General features: G+C 41.3%; 2 protein-coding genes across 4 annotated transcripts in view; both read left to right on the forward strand.

Moving 5' to 3' along the window:
* gpatch2 (G patch domain containing 2) overlaps positions 1-11,633 on the forward strand; it is a 12,790-nt gene extending 1,157 nt beyond the window's left edge. The window contains exons 2-10 of one of the 3 annotated variants that reach the window (XM_062044744.1): positions 773-1,016; positions 2,200-2,744; positions 3,012-3,076; positions 3,180-3,377; positions 3,635-3,695; positions 3,886-3,925; positions 4,086-4,150; positions 4,261-4,349; positions 10,465-11,630. In XM_062044744.1, coding sequence (XP_061900728.1) covers positions 773-1,016; positions 2,200-2,744; positions 3,012-3,076; positions 3,180-3,377; positions 3,635-3,695; positions 3,886-3,925; positions 4,086-4,150; positions 4,261-4,349; positions 10,465-10,631 — 1,474 coding nt within the window. In that variant the 3' untranslated portion in view covers positions 10,632-11,630. Of the gene's footprint in view, positions 1-772; positions 1,017-2,199; positions 2,745-3,011; positions 3,077-3,179; positions 3,378-3,634; positions 3,696-3,885; positions 3,926-4,085; positions 4,151-4,260; positions 4,350-10,461 lie in introns of all 3 variants that reach the window. The other 2 variants (XM_062044743.1, XM_062044745.1) reach the window with 2 other exon arrangements.
* A 5,016-nt stretch (positions 11,634-16,649) lies between these two features.
* LOC133648547 (estrogen-related receptor gamma-like) overlaps positions 16,650-19,275 on the forward strand; it is a 61,438-nt gene continuing 58,812 nt past the window's right edge. The window contains exon 1 of the mRNA XM_062044748.1: positions 16,650-16,727. The gene's annotated coding sequence lies outside the window, so the exon portion shown is untranslated. The remainder of the gene's footprint in view (positions 16,728-19,275) is intronic.

The raw sequence follows: 19,275 nt of genomic DNA on the forward strand, positions 1-19,275 counted from the left end.
ACTCATTTCGGCCGCTTGTACCCGGGATCTTGTCCTTTCAGTCATAACCCAAAGCTCATGACCATAGGTGAGGATGGGAATGTAGATCGACTGGTAAATTGAGAGCTTTGCCTTCCGGCTCAGCTCCTTCTTCACCACAGCGGATCGATACAGCGTCCGCATTACTGAAGACGCCGCACTGATCCGCCTGTCGATCTCACGATCCACTGTTCCCTCACTTGTGAACAAGGCTCAATACGTCTTAATTGTGGCCCTATGATTTATATAAGCTTTATGTCTTTTAAACCTTAATAATGTTATAGAGTTCACGAGAAAGCGGAAAGTAAGACGTCGCTATTTTTAACCACATTTATTAAAAACTACATTGCATAGCACTGCTGCAACAGAGTTTCACCAACAGTTGAGAAGGGCCACATGTATTTTAAACTGCATGCAGAGGTAAATGGCTGCTGACTACTCATGATACTTAAAATGCAGATATTGCAGTCTTGCGGGGTTAATACAATCAACATAAGTAGTTTGCCGACAACCACAGCTGTTAATGCCAATGGTTTTATGACCGGGTCAATAGTGGCCTCCCCGACTCCTTGGAGCATATTTGCTGGTGTTCTCTATAAAATATGTACATTTGTGTGCTAAGTGTATGTGCAGTCAATTTTGCTTCTGACAAAACTAAAGGTAGCTTAGGTTTAAAAAATACATTTCCCCTAAAACCTTTTTCAAAGATTTTCCACTTGCTGAGTAATGACAATACACTCGATCATCCTTAAAGGCACTTTCGCCGGACTATGGACGAGCTGGTCCATGATCTGGTGTCAGCACTGGAGGAGAGCTCAGAGCAGGCGGCGCGGGGCGGCTTCGGCGATGGCGGGGACCATGCCCTGTCCGTGGGCTGCTTGCTGAAAAGACAGGCACGTAAACGCCGAGGCAGGAAACGGCGCTCGGACAACCCGCACCCGCCCTGGGAGACGGGACACCTGAGCGAGGGCTCGGAGTCCAGTGTAGAGGAACACAAGGTAAGACCATTTAGTTCTTAATTTTACTTTTCCATTGGCAGAAGCAGGTACCACAAGGTGCAATTTCTAGAATCAGGATCAGCTGGGGTGCAGTCAACATTGCAACCATGTTACCTTACCCCAGTTCTTGGTGCGATGTCGGGGACTGGGGACCATGCTTTATTAGTATGAGGCTTCAAACCCCTCTTCGACAAGCTGCACTGCAAAACGTGCTCATTGTAGCCATTAATGTTGACTTACTCATTGAGATAAAAAGTGATTTAATGTTACTGAGCAATTGTAATTTATTATTATTTGAGTTGATTTCATTTTAATTTTCAGTATCAAATGGTTCATGTCGGTCAAAAAATATTACTAGTTTGATTTAAAGGAATTTTTTGTTTTCTGGCAATTTGACACATACATATTTTCTGTTACAGACTAAAAAACAATGTTAATAGATATATTCTTTGTTGTAAGTTGATTTATATTTATTTATGTTTAGTTTTTTGTTTGCTTTAATGTTAATAAGTTATTGATAATGTTATGCACAGGTGTACTTATAACAATTTTCTAGATAAATAATAATATAGTCGCGACAAAGATTAGGGGAGATGAAATGTTTTCTTCTTCCTGGTGGGGCATAACAAAAAATAATTAAGAAGCACTGGCTTGCTTACGCCTTGCCTTAGCTCCTGTCTTCTCTTTGCTGCAGCCTCCCTGTTTCTTGCTGCCCTCAGCCTCCTCTTGGATAAAAATAATAGTAATGTTTAGTTGTAAGTGATGCGTTCAATGCCGCTTGGTTCTCCAAGTTTCATGCTGTGCTACTTACCGGTAAATGTAGAACATTGAAACACAGCACCTCTGTGCACACAAAACTTACATTACCGATTTCAATGAAACTCTATAAATCAATCAATCCATCAAAGTTTATTTATATAGCCCTTAATCAAAAGTGTCTCAAAGGGCTGCACAAGCCACAACGACATCCTCGGTTGAGATCCCCCCTGGCGACCAGTGCAATGGATGTTAATGTAATATATAAAGGGATGTTTATATATTTTTGGTGCATATCTGGCTAAAGGTGCCTCTCTAAATTTGTTTTTAAATTTTTGCCTATGCACATCATTTGAATCAGGGCCAAGAAAGTGTATTGGCTCACATCACATTATCACAATATTGTGTGTATTGATTTTTACTGTAGGACTACCGTGCCAGCACAGGAGGCGTGTCTGCCAACAGTCATGCTCGCGACAACAGCGACTCTGATGAGCAGCTCGGTCCCAAACGCCGCACCCCCTTGACTTCTGACATGGGCAGAGGCAAGCGCCCCCTGTGGCCTGACGACCTGGGCATCTTAGGAGCCGCAGAAGGAACACGCAGCCTCAGGCGACGCCGCAAAGTCAAACGCATGGCCGTGGACCCGCCTGCAGAGCCGGAGCCCCCTTCCACTATGATGCTGGCTCCTCCGCCCGTCCCCAAACCCCGCATGGGAGCCAGACCCCACAGACTGAGCCCCAACGAAGGCAGGGTGGCCATGGAGATCTGTGGAGGTGGGCTTTCGGGGCCGATGGGAAGGAAGAGCAGGATGAAGAAGAGGAAGCTGCTCCCCCATAGAGTTGGGGTGGAGGCTGCCGATGAAGGCGTGGTGGTGGAGAGCGAGGAGCTCGTTATATCTCCACTGGAGGCCTCCAAGGACAAGATGGAGCTGGAGGTGCAGAAGGGGTCAGATGAGGAGATGAGTGACAGGTGGTTAGCGTTTATTTTTTTCAAGGCAATACAACAGAATAAATACATCAACTAGTAGATGTTTTTTTTAAATGCAATAAATAATACAATGAAATAGCGTAAATTAATACAATTTAGTTATTTACAAACTAAATGCATATATGTGCATTATTCAAGAAAAGGAGTAGATATAAGAATTCTTCACACTATTACTTGCATTTATTTAATCCTTGAATAATTTTTTAAATGTCGTTTATTAGTAACTAATGAGTATTTGCTTTGTTTTAGTGAGACCAGCAGTGTGAGTAACAGCAGTGACGGGGGCCTCTACACCAACGATGAGGGCAGACAAGGTACTTCCTCTTTATAAAAGGTCAAAAGGTGTTGATGTTTAAAGTGCAAACACTAGTTTCACGGCTCATACATGTTGCATTCCCAAAATCCAACTTTATTTAGGCGACGATGAGCAGAGCGACTGGTTCTACGAGGGTGAGCCCGGCGCCGGTTCGGCACCTGGTGGCGCTTGTGGGGTGGCGGGGGTCATCCCCTGGTGGGAGAGGGACGCCGGCTCGGAGGAACTAGATCTGACGGACCCGGTCTTCAACAATATCCTCACAGGGTCCTTCCCCCTAATGACCACCGATGCCAAGAGAGGTAAGCGGGTAATGATAGTGGAAGGGCGAGGTGGCCAGTAGAAGGCGGGACAGGGACAACAATGCCAGTGCTCATCAGCAAGGCTTTTTTTAAAGTTTGAACCTGGTCATCATTGCTTTTAGCACACAGTCTAGTTAATTACTGAAAACATTATACCTGGCACATGTCAGGTCTCTTACATTTTAAAGATCCTTACACATCTTAAATAATACCTGTAATGTTTACCGATTCACCAATCAGTCTTCTGTGCACCTCAGGTTTCCAGGCCCGACTGAACCGTCTCCACGGACACCAGAAGCAGGGCTGCGGCGGTCAGGAGTGAGTTGTTTGACTCTTCTCTTAACAACAAAACAAAGTGATGTAGTGGGATCTAAACACAACCTGTATTTATAAAGTTAAAATGATTTTCAAAGAAAGAGTTGAATAATGTTTTACGAGTTGTCGCACGCTTGCTGTTGAGTATTAATGAGAATATGACACGCAAACTTTAAAGCATCACTTTGAACAGGCCATGGTTCAGCTCAGGCTCCAGGAGGGACCACGGACAGGTGAGTTTAAATAATTCAATTTTGCTGCCATTTTCCTTTTAATTGATGCATTTAGGATTCTGTCACTTATTTTAAAAGTAATGGTAAAGTAAAGTAATGCCAAAAAAACTAAACATACATTTGTGTAATTTTCCAACGTTGACCAAATATTTTGCTGCAGTTGCACTGGGACACTCGTCCAGACAGAGGCCACTGGAGAAGCTGCTCTGTAAAAACAGCCAACAGGTGAGGATACCCGTAAACCGCTGCTCATGACTTATCTCACCTCTTCCCTTCATTGATAAATGACCCTTAAATCCCAAATTCTGCAGCTTATGTTTTTTGTGCTTCTGCAGACAGACGAGCGGCCACCTCGGCTCCCTGTGCATGGGGGATGTCAAACGGAGGCGGAAAGCAGCCCCCCTCTGCTCCATGGCACCCTCAGGTAATTTGGATGCACACCTCAATGCACCATCTGGTGCTTTATTACCAGCTGTCGACTTTTCTTAATATATCTCTGCCATGTTTTTATTGGTGTGTTTTTGTGTTTGACTTCCTTCCCACAGTATTACAATGTGAATACAATATGCTGTATATACATACTGTATACCGTATTTTTTGGACCATAGGGCGCATCGGATTATAAGGACTGCCGATAAGCAGGTCTATTCAGGTCTATTTTATTACAAAAGACGCATCGGATTATAAGGCGTATTAAAGGGGTCGGAATATGACTTTTTTTTCCTACATTTAAAACACTTCCTTGGTACAGTGACTTGGTTGGTAGAGCGGCCGTGCCAGCAACTTGAGGGTTCCAGGTTCGATCCTCGCTTCCGCCATCTTAGTCACTGCCGTTGTGTCCTGGGGCAATACTCTTTATCTACCTGCTCCCAGTGCAACCCACACTGGTTTAAATGTAACGAGAGAAGCACTATATAGATATAATTACTTCACAATTCACTTCATTTGTTGTCTACATAACATGTAACGGTGGTTTTCTGGTCAAAATGTTACATAGATTGTTTTACAGACCATCTTCAACCGGCTTTCTGGCTGTCACTTCAGGATGCGCCGTTTTGTGGGTGGTCTTATATATGTGGCTCCACTTTAACTGCATCTTCTCCCCTTCATCTTTGTTGTACCTGTAGTTTTTAGCACATTATATTAAAAATGGCAACAGCGGAGGATGAATGCCCTAATAACAAGAGGATAGAGAAATAGAAGGAGCTTATTGACTACAGCCCTTTGAGACACTTGTGATTAAGGGCTATATAAATAAACTTTGATTGATACGGCGTGGACGCGTTTAAATTTACGGGACTTATGCAGCTCCTAAATACACATCACCAGATACCAATAGGTAAGAAAAGTTGCTTTAGCATAATATTCCGAAACAGCACGCCAGATAATGTCTCCTAATAGGTGCCATTTTCGGGCCCTTATACACACCATAATAAGCACAGTACGTCTGACGACGGTAGCCGTAATGCTCCACATTTCATCAAGTGGTGCGGCTTTGTAGCTTACCAATGTTGTACTACAAACCCCGTTTCCATATGAGTTGGGAAATTGTGTTAGATGTAAATATAAACGGAATACAATTACTTGCAAATCCTTATCAACCCATATTCAATTGAATGCACTACAAAGACAAGATATTTGATGTTCAAACTCATAAACTTTTTTTTTTTTTTGCAAATAATAATTAACTTAGAATTTCATGGCTGCAACACGTGCCAAAGTAGTTGGGAAAGGGCATGTTCACCACTGTGTTACATCACCTTTTCTTTTAACAACACTCAATAAACGATTGGGAACTGAGGAAACTAATGGTTGAAGCTTTGAAAGTGGAATTCTTTCCCATTCTTGTTTTATGTAGAGCTTCAGTCGTTCAACAGTCCGGGGTCTCCGCTGTCGTATTTTACGCTTCATAATGCGCCACACATTTTCGATGGGAGACAGGTCTGGACTGCAGGCGGGCCAGGAAAGTACCCGCACTCTTTTTTTACGAAGCCACGCTGTTGTAACACGTGCTGAATGTGGGTTGGCATTGTCTTGCTGAAATAAGCAGGGGCGTCCATGAAAAAGACGGCGCTTAGATGGCAGCATATGTTGTTCCAGCATTAATGGTGCCTCCACAGATGTGTAAGTTACCCATGCCTTGGGCACTAATGCACCCCCATACCATCACAGATGCTGGCTTTTGAACTTTGCGTCGAGAACAGTCTGGATGGTTCGCTTCCCCTTTGGTCCGGATGACACGATGTCGAATATTTCCAAAAACAATTTGAAATGTGGACTCGTCAGACCACAGAACACTTTTCCACTTTGCATGAGTCCATCTTAGATGATCTCGGGCCCAGAGAAGCCGGCGGCGTCTCTGCATGTTGTTGATAAATGGCTTTCGCTTTGCATAGTAGAGCTTTAACTTGCACTTACAGATGTAGCGACCAACTGTATTTAGTGACAGTGGTTTTCTGAAGTGTTCCTGAGCCCATGTGGTGATATCCTTTAGAGATTGATGTTGGTTTTTGATACAATGCCGTCTGAGGGATCGAAGGTGACGGTCATTCAATGTTGGTTTCCGGCCATTCCGCTTACGTGGAGTGATTTCTCCAGATTCTCTGAACCTTTTGATGATATTATGGACCGTAGATGTTGAAATCCCTAAATTTCTTGCAATTGCACTTTGAGAAACGTTGTTCTTAAACTGTTTGACATTTTGCTCACGCAGTTGTGGACAAAGGGGTGTACCTTGCCCCATCTTTTCTTGTGAAAGACTGAGCATTTTTTGGGAAGCTGTTTTTATACCCAATCATGGCACCCACCTGTTCCCAATTTGCCTGCACAACTGTGGGATGTTCCAAATAAGTGTTTGATGAGCATTCCTCAACTTTATCAGTATTTATTGCCACCTTTCCCAAATTCTTTGTCACGTGTTGCTGGCATCAAATTCTAAAGTTAATGATTATTTGCAAAAAAAAAAAAGTTTATCAGTTTGAACATCAAATATGTTGTCTTTGTAGCATATTCAACTGAATATGGTTTGAAAATGATTTGCAAATCATTGTATTCCGTTTATATTTGCATCTAACACAATTTCCCAACTCCTATGGAAACGGGGTTTGTAAAACATTTGACGGATTTTTGAGTGTGTAATGTATATTCTCATTGAAAAATCAAAGTTTTGATGTTGCTTGCTTAAGGTTGCTTGCTAGCGTCATTTACTGAATAGGCTTCAACCTGCAGTCCACACGTATCTGAGTTGTGTATAAAGAGAGTATGGCCAACTAAACAACAGGGGCCATCTTTGTTACCAAGGACGTGTGCTGCTTTTCCTGGATGCATGCAATTGCTGTCATTTTGACGTTAGTTTTTCTGACAAAATAAACCAAAATGATACGTCGATATATAGTTCTAAACACACTCCAACTCATGAACCTACAATAAAACATGTTTTTATTTCATCAAAAGTATTTTGAGGCCATATTTGACACACTGCTGCTACATTCACGCAGTGTATAGTAACCGTCCATCCATCCATTTTCTACGGCTTGTCCTTTTCGGGGTCGCGGGGGGGTGCTGGAGCCTATCTCAGCTGCATTCAGGCGAAAGGCGGGGTACACCCTGGACAAGTCGCCACCTCATCGCAGGGCCAACACAGATAGACAGACGACATTTTAACCAGTGGCCTCCAATATATTTGTAATCACTATATATATCACTCATTATTAATTATTCTAACTGATCTTTCTTTTTTGTAACATGCTAAGTGAATAAGTATACTTTTGCAGTTATTTTCCCATCTGCACAATAACTCAGATATGGTTACACTGGCGAGCAGTAGAGAATATGGAGTGATTTTTGGTACAGAACATATTTTGTTTTATTCATTCTTGAGGTATTTCATTCCACTTTATGATGTACAGTATATTTTTTAATGAAATTTCAAATTTAATTTCTCATCTATTATTACACCCAAAATTTGGTTTCTTTTACTCTTTCAATGTCTACTCTGTCTATTTGTGTTTAACTTTCTCTTCTACTGTTACCGAAAAGCAATTATTTAGTTTTACTGAGATTCAAAGATAGTCTGTTATTGTCAAACCATCTCTTTAATTCGTTCATTTATTCTGTTATTTGTATTAGGTTCTGTGTCTTCTCTCCTGAACAAAACGCAGATGTTGTGTTGTGTTTATCTTGCACAAGATGCTGTAGTCGGTGGCGCTCCAGTGTTGTTCGCGAACCTTTACTTCTCATACTACTAAAGTTGGTAGCAGTCATGGCGCCTGGTAGTCACATGAGTGCTTTTTGACCATTGAGGAGATCTCCTGAAACGGGTTTGGCCATCCATCCATCATGTTCTCACTAATACACGACTCCGGTATCTAATATGACTACCATCTAGTGGTCACACTTATCATTACACCTTGTACCACAAATTGCTGCAAGGTTGGTATGCACAACCAGATTTAATACGTACATTAGGTACACCGGGTTATAAGGTGTAGTATCGATTTTTGAGAAAATGAACAGATTTCAAGTGTATCTTATAGTCCGAAAAATATGGTACACGTGTCTTTGACACATTCATGCCACTTTCATGCCACTTTCAGTTGGGCTTTTAAATAGTGTTTTTTTAATCACTTTCCTTTGGGCTTTTAAATGGCATTTTTTAAATCTTACACTATTAAAGCCGTTAAACAAACATGTGTTTTTATATAATTAAAAATGCCGTTAAATAATCAAAAATGCCATTAAATTGATATAAAAGTAAGCAAGCGAAAATTAAAAAGGCCACAAATGATATAGATAAGTTCAATATATTGTTAAAATAAAAACAATGCTGTCATTTTATATTATTTTACAAAATTTTATAATTTAATGGATGATTCAGTAAATTTCACATTACTTCCTCTAGAAATGATATTTTTTAAATTGTGACACAAAAACCTGCACATTTTGGAGGCCTGCATTCTTGTTTGAACATGTTTTTAGGCTTTTATTTCCTTGCATTGCCCTCGTTTTCTTTACTTCTTCTACCCCAGTACACTGATGTGACCTCAAGACACATTAACTAATGGTTGATAGTGAGAAGGTAGTGGATTAGCGCTCCTTACAATACCCCGCAGCCCCTTCCATCGTAGCTCCTTACCCTGTTTCCTATGCTGGACAAGACTCAGCTGTAAGTCATGCTGTCAGCAACATAGGATGCCGCTGGATAAGCTCTTCAGCCACTCTGCTACACATTTCAAGCTCTTGCAGGAGAGCAGGTGGCAGACAAATGCAAAAAAGTTTGACCCAGGGACAGGCCTACAAGTCAACCGATGTGTCTGTAAACGAGTAGGCGGCTTAACCAGCACTGCGTGCCTATATAGCGAGGATTAAAAGGCCTTAATGGGCCATTTTCCTGTCACTGGACACTGAACTTCCAGTAAGAGACATACAATGACCACACAACAGCAATGCAACATACTCAGAGCTAGTTTGCCCTTCTTGTGCTTCTAAATAGGGTCAGCCAAATATTTTATAATGCCTCTCAGTATCATAGTGCAGCTGTACATCACTGCAAACTACATGCGCAATAATCAACTTAAATAAAAACTGCAAAGAGGGCATTGCAAAATATAACTGAAAAACTTAATTTATTTACATAAAAGATTAGGTTTTTGAGTGCACGAAAAAGTGGGACAAGAAAACATAGCTCTCCTTTAGCACGTGGTCATTTATGAACCAATAAGTTGCAAAACACAGCACCAATATAACCATTTAATAGTGATAAGCAGCGAACTGCTGAGCCAGCAAACAAAGTTTCTACCTTTTGAGAGCAACTTTTTAAAGTGCGTACAAAGGTATATAAAACTGCAGGACTACTCATTATACTTCAGCTTCTGACATTTTGTAGAGTTCATAAAACCTACATCAAGATGTTACCTAAAGCCACAGCTGTTACCACCAGTATTTGTTTGACCCGGTGCCAGTGGCATTTTTTTGCCTCTTGGGCACGCCTCAAGGATGAGGGTGGATTGAATAGTCATATTTATCGTCATGTTAGAATACAGTATGTGTGTCAAACGGGCATCCTACAGGAAGGATACTGACGGCCCCATAATGGTCACATGAAGTGGATTAAGTTAATCCCAGTTCACGGTGATCCAGCCCTCAGGTTAATTAGAAGGTACAAAAGTAAATTACAGCAAGAATTGCTTGAAAATGTCATCCTAAATATTGTTTATAAGTACATATATTGTAGGCTAGGCCTTTCAAACAAAGGAAGGGGGGCAGGGGGCGGGGGCAAACACAGGGTGCCATTGAAGCTGGAGCGGCTACTTCCTGGTGATTAATTGCATAAATGGGTTAATTGCCGTGGGCTCGCAATATAAATACTTGCCTTCTGCCCGAGTGCAGCTGGGATATGGGTAAGCGGTAGAAGATAGATGGATGGATATAGCAGAGCATTTATGTATATGTAAAGGCACAATGTTTAGCATTTTTTTGCAGCACTGTTGTTACTGATCCGTAAGCTTCCCTCAACTATTCCATTTAATTCATTTCAGCAGTGGTCGGGGAGAACATGCCCCCCATCCCGGACACCAACGTGGGCAGCCGCATGTTACAGAGCATGGGGTGGAAGCCGGGCATGGGCCTAGGCCCAGAGGGGCGGGGCATCACTGAGCCCGTCCGGGCCTCACAGAGACCGAAGGGCGCAGGTTTAGGTTTCAACTGACACAGCACAGTTCTGGGACCTAAAAAGCGGGCTAAGAAATGAGGCGTCCCTGCAGGAAAATAGCTGTACAGGAGGCATTGGAAAGAACTCTTTCCCATATTGGGGAGACTGCAAGGAGCCTAGGAGCTGGTGAGTGGATGTGAGCTGAAACTCCATGTTGGAGGATCTTTTATGGCCTTTCTCCCTCATCAGCAACTATCAGGCCACCAGATAAAGTGACCACACAGCTTCAGTCTGCAGGTCAGTGGTATATCTATGAATAGTTCCGTCTGATGTTGCGCACAAGTCTGGACAATACCTCAAGATAAAGGCCGTATGAAGTTACACTGTATGGAAGTGGATGGACCCTCTCAGTTTAATCACGTACACAATGTTTATCCTTTAAAAGAAAAAACTATGTTTTGCACATCAAGTGCATATGCAGCAATATGTCCCTATTATATTTTAGTTATAAGGTTTTCATCTTGACTGACATTTAAATTGTTTTAATGTTCCAATGGAGGCTTGGAAAATTGTTTAAATTATGTAATAAATGTAGTCGATTGAAAGGTGGTCAGAATTTTAAAATAGTACGCAGGATGTGCATTTGATTATAAAGAAAATCAATAGAAAAGATGCTACTTTGCATATTTTTGGCGTTGATATTTCTTTAAATTAGTTTTTGTCTTGACACTTTTGCAAGTCAGTCAGTGTGACTGGATGCGATCATATACCCTGTGATGACTTATAAAAATGTTCAAAATGTACAGGAGAAGTCCAATAAAGTGACGTGGCACTGAACTGAGAATTGACAATGTTGGTCAGAGTTTTACTTTTTTTTTTTTTTTTCCCACATTACATACCTCAAATCTTTCCAATCACTTTCATCTGCTGTCCTTTTTCTATTGGTTCACTATCCTCCCCAATCACTTTGTTTTAAGCCATTTCTTATCGTTTCCCAAAATGTGAGTTGCCAAAAGACCTTCAAGGGGGCTGCAGCAGCTTAAGAAAACTAAAATATTTTTCAAACATGTTAAGTCAAATCAATTGTTTTTGAGTTCCTTAAAATCAGCTGTGATGTGGGGTTAGAAGAGGCAAGTGAGGCAAAAAATACAACATAAATTAGAGTCTATGGAGCTGTTTTTATAAATGTGTTTTCTGTGTAATTCCAATTATTTTAAACATTTTTTAAGTACAAATCACTGGTTTAGCACATAAGTATATAGGGCTGAAATCTTAGTTGAGGCTATGGCGATCCAAGCCGAACCTCTGATTGCGCAATCTTATATAAACTTGGGTGAGCTTACCAAAACAATTTTAGCAGAAACATTCATTATATGCCAGGACTTGTTACAGTGTATGTATTATTTAATAAAAGTAACAATATTATTACTCAAATAATAATAAATTGCACATAAATTCATATGGCGAGGCACACTGTACTTTGGTTCACCTTGAAGGGGTGCCGTATGATGCAGGTTCTTGTCACTCATCATTCTACAGAGAGGACTTTTTTTTCCCTACAAACCCCGTTTCCATATGAGTTGGGAAATTGTGTTAGATGTAAATATAAACGGAATACAATGATTTGCAAATAATTTTCAACCCATATTCAGTTGAATATGCTACAAAGACAACGAATTTGATGTTCAAACTGATAAACTTTTTTTTTTTTGCAAATAATCATTAACTTTAGAATTTGATGCCAGCAACACGTGACAAAGAAGTTGGGAAAGGTGGCAATAAATACTGATAAAGTTGAGGAATGCTCATCAAACACTTATTCGGAACATCCCACAGGTGAACAGGCAAATTTGGAACAGGTGGGTGCCATGATTGGGTATAAAAGTAGATTCCATGAAATGCTCAGTCATTCACAAACAAGGATGGGGCGAGGGTCACCACTTTGTCAACAAATGCGTGAGCAAATTGTTGAACAGTTTAAGAAAAACCTTTCTCAACCAGCTATTGCAAGGAATTTAGGGAATTCACCATCTACGGTTCGTAATATCATCAAAGGGTTCAGAGAATCTGGAGAAATCACTGCACGTGAGCAGCTAAGCCCGTGACCTTCAATCCCTCAGGCTGTACTGCATCAACAAGCGACATCAGTGTGTAAAGGATATCACCACATGGGCTCAAGAACACTTCAGAAACCCACTGTCAGTAACTACAGTTGGTCGCTACATCTAAGTGCAAGTTAAAACTCTCCTATGCAAGGCGAAAACCGTTTATCAACAACACCCAGAAACGCCGTCGGCTTCGCTGGGCCTGAGCTCATCTAAGATGGACTGATACAAAGTGGAAAAGTGTTCTGTGGTCTGACGAGTCCACATTTCAAATTGTTTTTGGAAACTGGACGTCGTGTACTCCGGACCAAAGAGGAAAAGAACCATCCGGATTGTTGTAGGCGCAAAGTTGAAAAGCCAGCATCTGTGATGGTATGGGGGTGTATTAGTGCCCAAGACATGGGTAACTTACACATCTGTGAAGGCGCCATTAATGCTGAAAGGTACATACAGGTTTTGGAGCAACATGTTGCCATCCAAGCAACGTTATCATGGACGCCCCTGCTTATTTCAGCAAGACAATGCCAAGCCACGTGTTACATCAACGTGGCTTCATAGTAAAAGTGCGGGTACTAAACTGGCCTGCCTGTAGTCCAGACCTGTCTCCCATTGAAAATGTGTGGCGCATTATGAAGCCTAGAATACCACAACGGAGACCCCCGGACTGTTGAACAACTTAAGCTGTACATCAAGCAAGAATGGGAAAGAATTCCACCTGAGAAGCTTAAAAAATGTGTCTCCTCAGTTCCCAAACGTTTACTGAGTGTTAAAAGGAAAGGCCATGTAACACAGTAGTAAACATGCCCTTTCCCAACTACTTTGGCACGTGTTGCAGCCATGAAATTCTAAGTTAATTATTATTTGCAAAAAAAAAATAAAGTGTATGAGTTTGAACATCAAATATCTTGTCTTTGTAGTGCATTCAATTGAATATGGTTTGAAAAGGATTTGCAAATCATTGTATTCCGTTTATATTTACATCTAACACAATTTCCCAACTCATATGGAAACGGGGTTTGTACATTTAAAACCCTTCGTTGTGGTTTACATAACATGACATGGTGGTCCTTTGGTCAAAATTTTGCATAGATTGTTTTACAGACCATCTTTAAGCCGCTTTCTGACGGTGTCTTCAGGAAGCGCCGTTTTGTGGGCGGTCTTATTTACCTGCCTCCACTTTGACGGCGTCTTCTCCCCGTCAGCATGTTGTAGTTTGTAACACTTTCATATAGTCTACTGACACATAAGAACTATATACTTTGTATAAGAAATGGCAACTGCGGAGGATGCATGTGCATGTATGAGCCAATCTGCCCCACAACAAGAGGATAGAAGAAAGAGAAGGAACTTATTGGACATCAGACTACAATGGCCGACTCTTGCAAAGCTCAGGTAAAACTTTACCATATATGGAGATATCTGTTGACGTCACCAACCATACTTGCACACCCTCCCGAATTTTCCGGGAGACTCGAATTTCAGTGCCTCTCCCGAAAATCTCCCGGGACAACCATTTTCCCGAATTTCTCCCGATTTCCAGCCGGACTTAAAGCACGCCCCCTCCAGGTCCGTGCGGACCTGAGTGAGGACAGCCTCTCGTCACGTCCGCTCTTTACTTCATACTTCAGAACCGACTCCCACACTTGCCGTCAGGGTGCGCAATACAACGTAAACCGTTGGCCAACCAAAAAGTTACTTTTTGGTTTGCCAATGGTTTAAAAAGTAACCACAGAACACTAGTGTTCTGTGGTTACTTTTTGTTTGGCCAACGGTTTACGTTGTATTGCGCACCCTGAAGTGTGGGAGTCGGTTCTGAAGTATGAAGTAAAGAGACGTAACTTCATCCCCTCGCCTGGTTATTGACTCCAACCCAGAATATTACACTGCCCATACCTATGCTCCTTCAAAGGCTGTGCTACTGGCTGCAAAGCATTGCACTTTCAAATACAACAATGAGTAGAGAGGAGTTTTATGTGTATATGTGTAAATAAATGAACACTGAAATTCAAGTATTTATTTGTACATATATATATAATAAAATACATATTTATGTATAGCTAGAATTCACTGAAAGTCAAGTATTTATTTTATTTATATATATACTGTATATAAGAAATACTTGAATTTAAGTGAATTCTAGCTATGAATATACTCCTCTCCCTTAACCTCGCCCACCCCGACCAGGCCCACCTCACCCTGACCCGCCCCCCAAGTCTCCCGAATTTGGAGGTCTCAAGGTCGACAAGTATGTCACCAACTGGAAAAACTTAACAAATGGGGCAAATTCCAAACAGCTTGTTTGGAGGAAGCATGAAGATTGTTTTCTTTCTATCTCCGCCATGTCTCCATTGTTTGGTTTCCTGTTTTTGGGACTCATGCAAATCCAAAATATACAAAAACAGGTACCAATAGGTAAGAAAAGTTGCTTTTCCATAATAGGTCCCCTTTAAAATTAAAATAAAATGAGGACTTTTTCCAGCAAACAGCTCTTCTTGGAGGGAAAGGTGCATGGATCTCTGTATACGGTTAATGGTAAAAGTCCAAAGGAGTCAGTGCCTCTCCAGCCATGAACTCATGTCACTTGGTTTTTTGTAATAGGGGAGGTCCCAACCGCAAGTTGCTGACCCTAACCCAGATGTCCTAAACTACCTTTGTCTAAGGGCCTAACATTTTCTCAGTTGACAATGTAGAGGCCAGTTTTGTAAAAAAAAAACAAATACAAAAAAAAAAATAACGGTACGTTACCATTCTCCCTGACTGGAAATTGAACCCTCGGTCCATGACTTTGAGAGCAAGCAGGGACGGCGTGGCGAAGTTGGTAGAGTGGCTGTGCCAGCAATCGGAGTGTTGCTGGTTACTGGGGTTCAATTCCCACCTTCTACCTTCCTAGTTGTGTCCTTGGGCAAGACCCTTTGCCTCTGATGGCTGCTGGTTAGCGCCTTGCATGGCAGCTCCCTCCATCAGTGTGTGAATGTGTGTGTGAATGGGTAAATGTGGAAATACTGTCAAAGCGCTTTGAGTACCTTGAAGGTAGAAAAGCGCTATACAAGTATAACCCATTTATCATTTATTTATTATTACCCAATGAGCTATCAAGCCGCTTAGAACGTAACTTCTCCGTTAATGTGCAGTTTATATCTAAATCTCTGCTTTCATTATTTTTGGCGGTGCAGATTAGGCCCTAGGGCCACCTATTGAGGGCTTTTGCTCTAACCTATCTCATTCTTCCATATCCTCTTCTCACACCACCCCCTTTCCATTCCATCTCACCCAGGTTTACCTTCCCTCTCCTATTTTGCACGTCCTCATAGTGTCTTTGGTTTCTCCCTTGTTCTCTTTGACTCATCTTTAGCTTCATTTTCAATGCTGCCCTCTTCCTTTCCCATTGTTTTCTTCCTTTTGTCCTATTGCTTCCGTAAGTCTCCATATCTTCATGTTTCTTTAATTTCTTTTACCATTGTTTCCTTCTCTTATTCTTGTCCTGTCAAATGCTCTTTTGTTCATATCTTCCTCTCCCATCCTCCTCCATCTTTCTCTCATCCCATTCTCTTGCATCCTGTCTTGTCTCCTCCATCCTTCCATTCTCCCTTCCGTCCTTCTTCCAGTGAGCTGTTCCTTCCTGCTCTTCTCCTCCCAGACACATTTTTTTCTGTCTGACACACTCAGGACTCCCCTGTGAGCCGAGCATGGCAGGCAGGTTGGTAAACTTGGATGGGAGGGAGGAAAGGAAGGAAGGAAGGCATGTGTGTAAATATGTGTGTGTGTGTCTGTGTGTGTGTGTCTGCTGCATCACTGAGCCACAGAGCCCCGAGGCGAGGAGAGCGTTTGTCCTTGAGACTTGACTGCAGACGTGGAACAAGCATCCAGTGGATGAAAGTGACAGTAAGTACCCCAACCTGAGACATCAAGATGGATGTAAAACTAGAAAATATGTAATGTAATTGATATATACATATTTTCTTATGTGTGGTTTGTATCTGATCTGGATTGTCAAAACGTCGGGATCAGGAAGGAGTGACCATGTAGGTGAGGTTCCTTCTGCTCCCAGGTGAGCTCATCCTGTTGTTTTTTTATTGGTTGCAATAGCGTCTGCTGTGTCACTGTGCGTGTGTGGTATCCTACATAATTCATAATTTTGTGGTTCCATTTAGTTTCTAAACAATATCTGCATTTTTTTGCCAGAAATGCTGAAAAATTATTGATTAAAAAAAAAAAGGTTAGGAAAAAAATATAGTAATATAAAGCATACATTTAGAGCGGGTTTTCCCAATAACATGATTTTTTTAGGGTTTAGTAATGCAAAAGTAGATATCATATTTACATCATCCTTGCTGTTTTATGCGATTATTTTTTGTGTTTCACTCAAGATCTAGATGTCAGATGCGCAATTTTGAGCTATTAAGCTGATTTTCAACCATTCTCAATCTTGAAACAGAACAGTGTTTTGAAATCGGATGCTCTGAAGGCGCTTCTATTTTTGTCATTCAAGTGAAAATGAAGTTAACAGCTGCTATAATATTAGGACCATGGTAATTAAAAGTTCAAGTTAAAGTACCAATGATTGTCACACACACACACTAGGTGTGACGAAATTATTCTCGGCATTTGACCCATCACCCTTGATCACCCCCTGGGAGGTGAGGGGAGCAGTGGGCAGCAGCGGTGGCCGCACCTGGGAATAATTTTTGGTGATTTAACCCCCAATTCCAACCCTTGATGCTGAGTGCCAAGCAGGGAGGTAATGGGTCCCACCTTTATAGTCTTTGGTATGACTTGGCCGGGGTTTGAACTCACAACCTACTGATCTCAGGGCGGAGACTCTAACCACTAGGCCACTGATTAAAATGTTTAGAGATATGACTATTATTCTGTCAGTTTGATCCAAGTGTCTCGTAGGATAACGAGGGAGAACCATAGTGGTATTATCTTTTCCATCAAGAACATGTGCGTGCTTGCGCGTGTGTGCCTGCGTGCGTGTGTGTTGTATTTCTACCCTTCTTGAGACATCAACAAGGAAAAGTACCTTCCATATGAGGACCAGTGAACAAGTTAGGACCGAAATCATGGTCCCAATACGGAAAACCATTGCATCTAATCGAGAGCCAAATACTAGAGTCCGTGAACATTGCTCCAAAGTCAGGATTTTTTGGTTGATTTAATGTGCATACAAAAGTAAACATTGACGGGTGCAAAGGCAGCAATATATGATAAAACAAGACGGCAGCTAAAGAAGGACTTCCCTATTCATCCCCCAAAAAACCCGCCAGGTGAACAGCTGATTTTACGACTTCCGGTGCTGACGTAAGACAACCCGCATTCCATATGTGACCATAGAATGAACAAATACACTACGGTACTAAGACTATAGTGGCCATTAACAGTTAGCTTCTACAGCTGTGTTGCCCAAAGTGCGGCACAGGGGCCATCTGTGGTCCGTGACTCGTTTGTCATCGGCCTTAAGCACATTACAAAAAACACCCTGGTGTTGAAATCTATCAAAATGAGGGTGGTCCAAAATGGAGGGATTTTTCAAATTGACTGTGTTGGCTTTAAAAGTGCTCTCCCTCTGGCCAACATATGTAATAACAAGTGTGTGTAAGCAATTGAAATGTGCCCCCTTTGGCCAAAATGTATTTAAAAAAAATATGCATATAGAGAGAGACATACTGTAATAACTTGAAGTAAATAATGAAGATTAAAACCATCCATTCATCCATCCATTTCTACCGCTTGTCCTTTTTGGGGTCGTGGGGGGTGCTGGCAATTACAAACAAAAAAGCTTACCTTTTTTATATTTGCATAGTATGGATATTAGGGCTGTGAATCTTTGGGTGTCCCACGATTCGATTCAATATCGATTTTTGTTAAGTTAAAGTAAAAGTTAAAGTACCAATGATTGTCACACACACACTAGGTGTGGTGAAATTTGTCCTCTGCATTTGACCCATCCCCTTGTTCACCCCCTGGGAGGTGAGGGTAGCAGTGGGCAGCAGCGGTGCCGCGCCTGGGAATAATTTTTGGTGATTTAACCCCCAATTCCAACCGGGGTCACGATTTGATTCAAAATCGATTTTTTTTTTTCAATTCAACACGATTCTCAATTCAAAAACTATTTTTTCCCGATTCAAAACGATTCTCCATTCATTCAATACATAGGATTTCAGCAGGATCTACCCCAGTCTGCTGACGTGCAAGCAGAGTAGTAGATTTTGTAAAAAGCTTTTATAATTGTAAAGGACAATGTTTTATCAACTGATTGCAATAATGTAAATTTGTTTTAACTATTAAATGAACCAAAAATATGACTTATTTTATCTTTGTGAAAATATTGGACACAGTGTGTTGTCAAGCTTATGAGATGCGATGCAAGTGTAAGCCACTGTGACACTATTGTTCTTCTTTTTTTTTTTTTTAATAAATGTCTAATGATAATGTCAATGAGGGATTTTTAATCACTGCTATTTTGAAATTGTAACTAATATTGATACTGTTGTTGATAATATTCATTTTTGTTTCACTACTTTTGGTTTGTTCTGTGTCGTGTTTGTGTCTCCTCTCAATTGCTCTGTTTATTGCAGTTCTGAGTGTTGCAGGGT

The sequence above is a fragment of the Entelurus aequoreus genome, linkage group LG04, assembly GCF_033978785.1.
Source record: "Entelurus aequoreus isolate RoL-2023_Sb linkage group LG04, RoL_Eaeq_v1.1, whole genome shotgun sequence".
NCBI classification, from domain to species: domain Eukaryota; kingdom Metazoa; phylum Chordata; class Actinopteri; order Syngnathiformes; family Syngnathidae; genus Entelurus; species Entelurus aequoreus.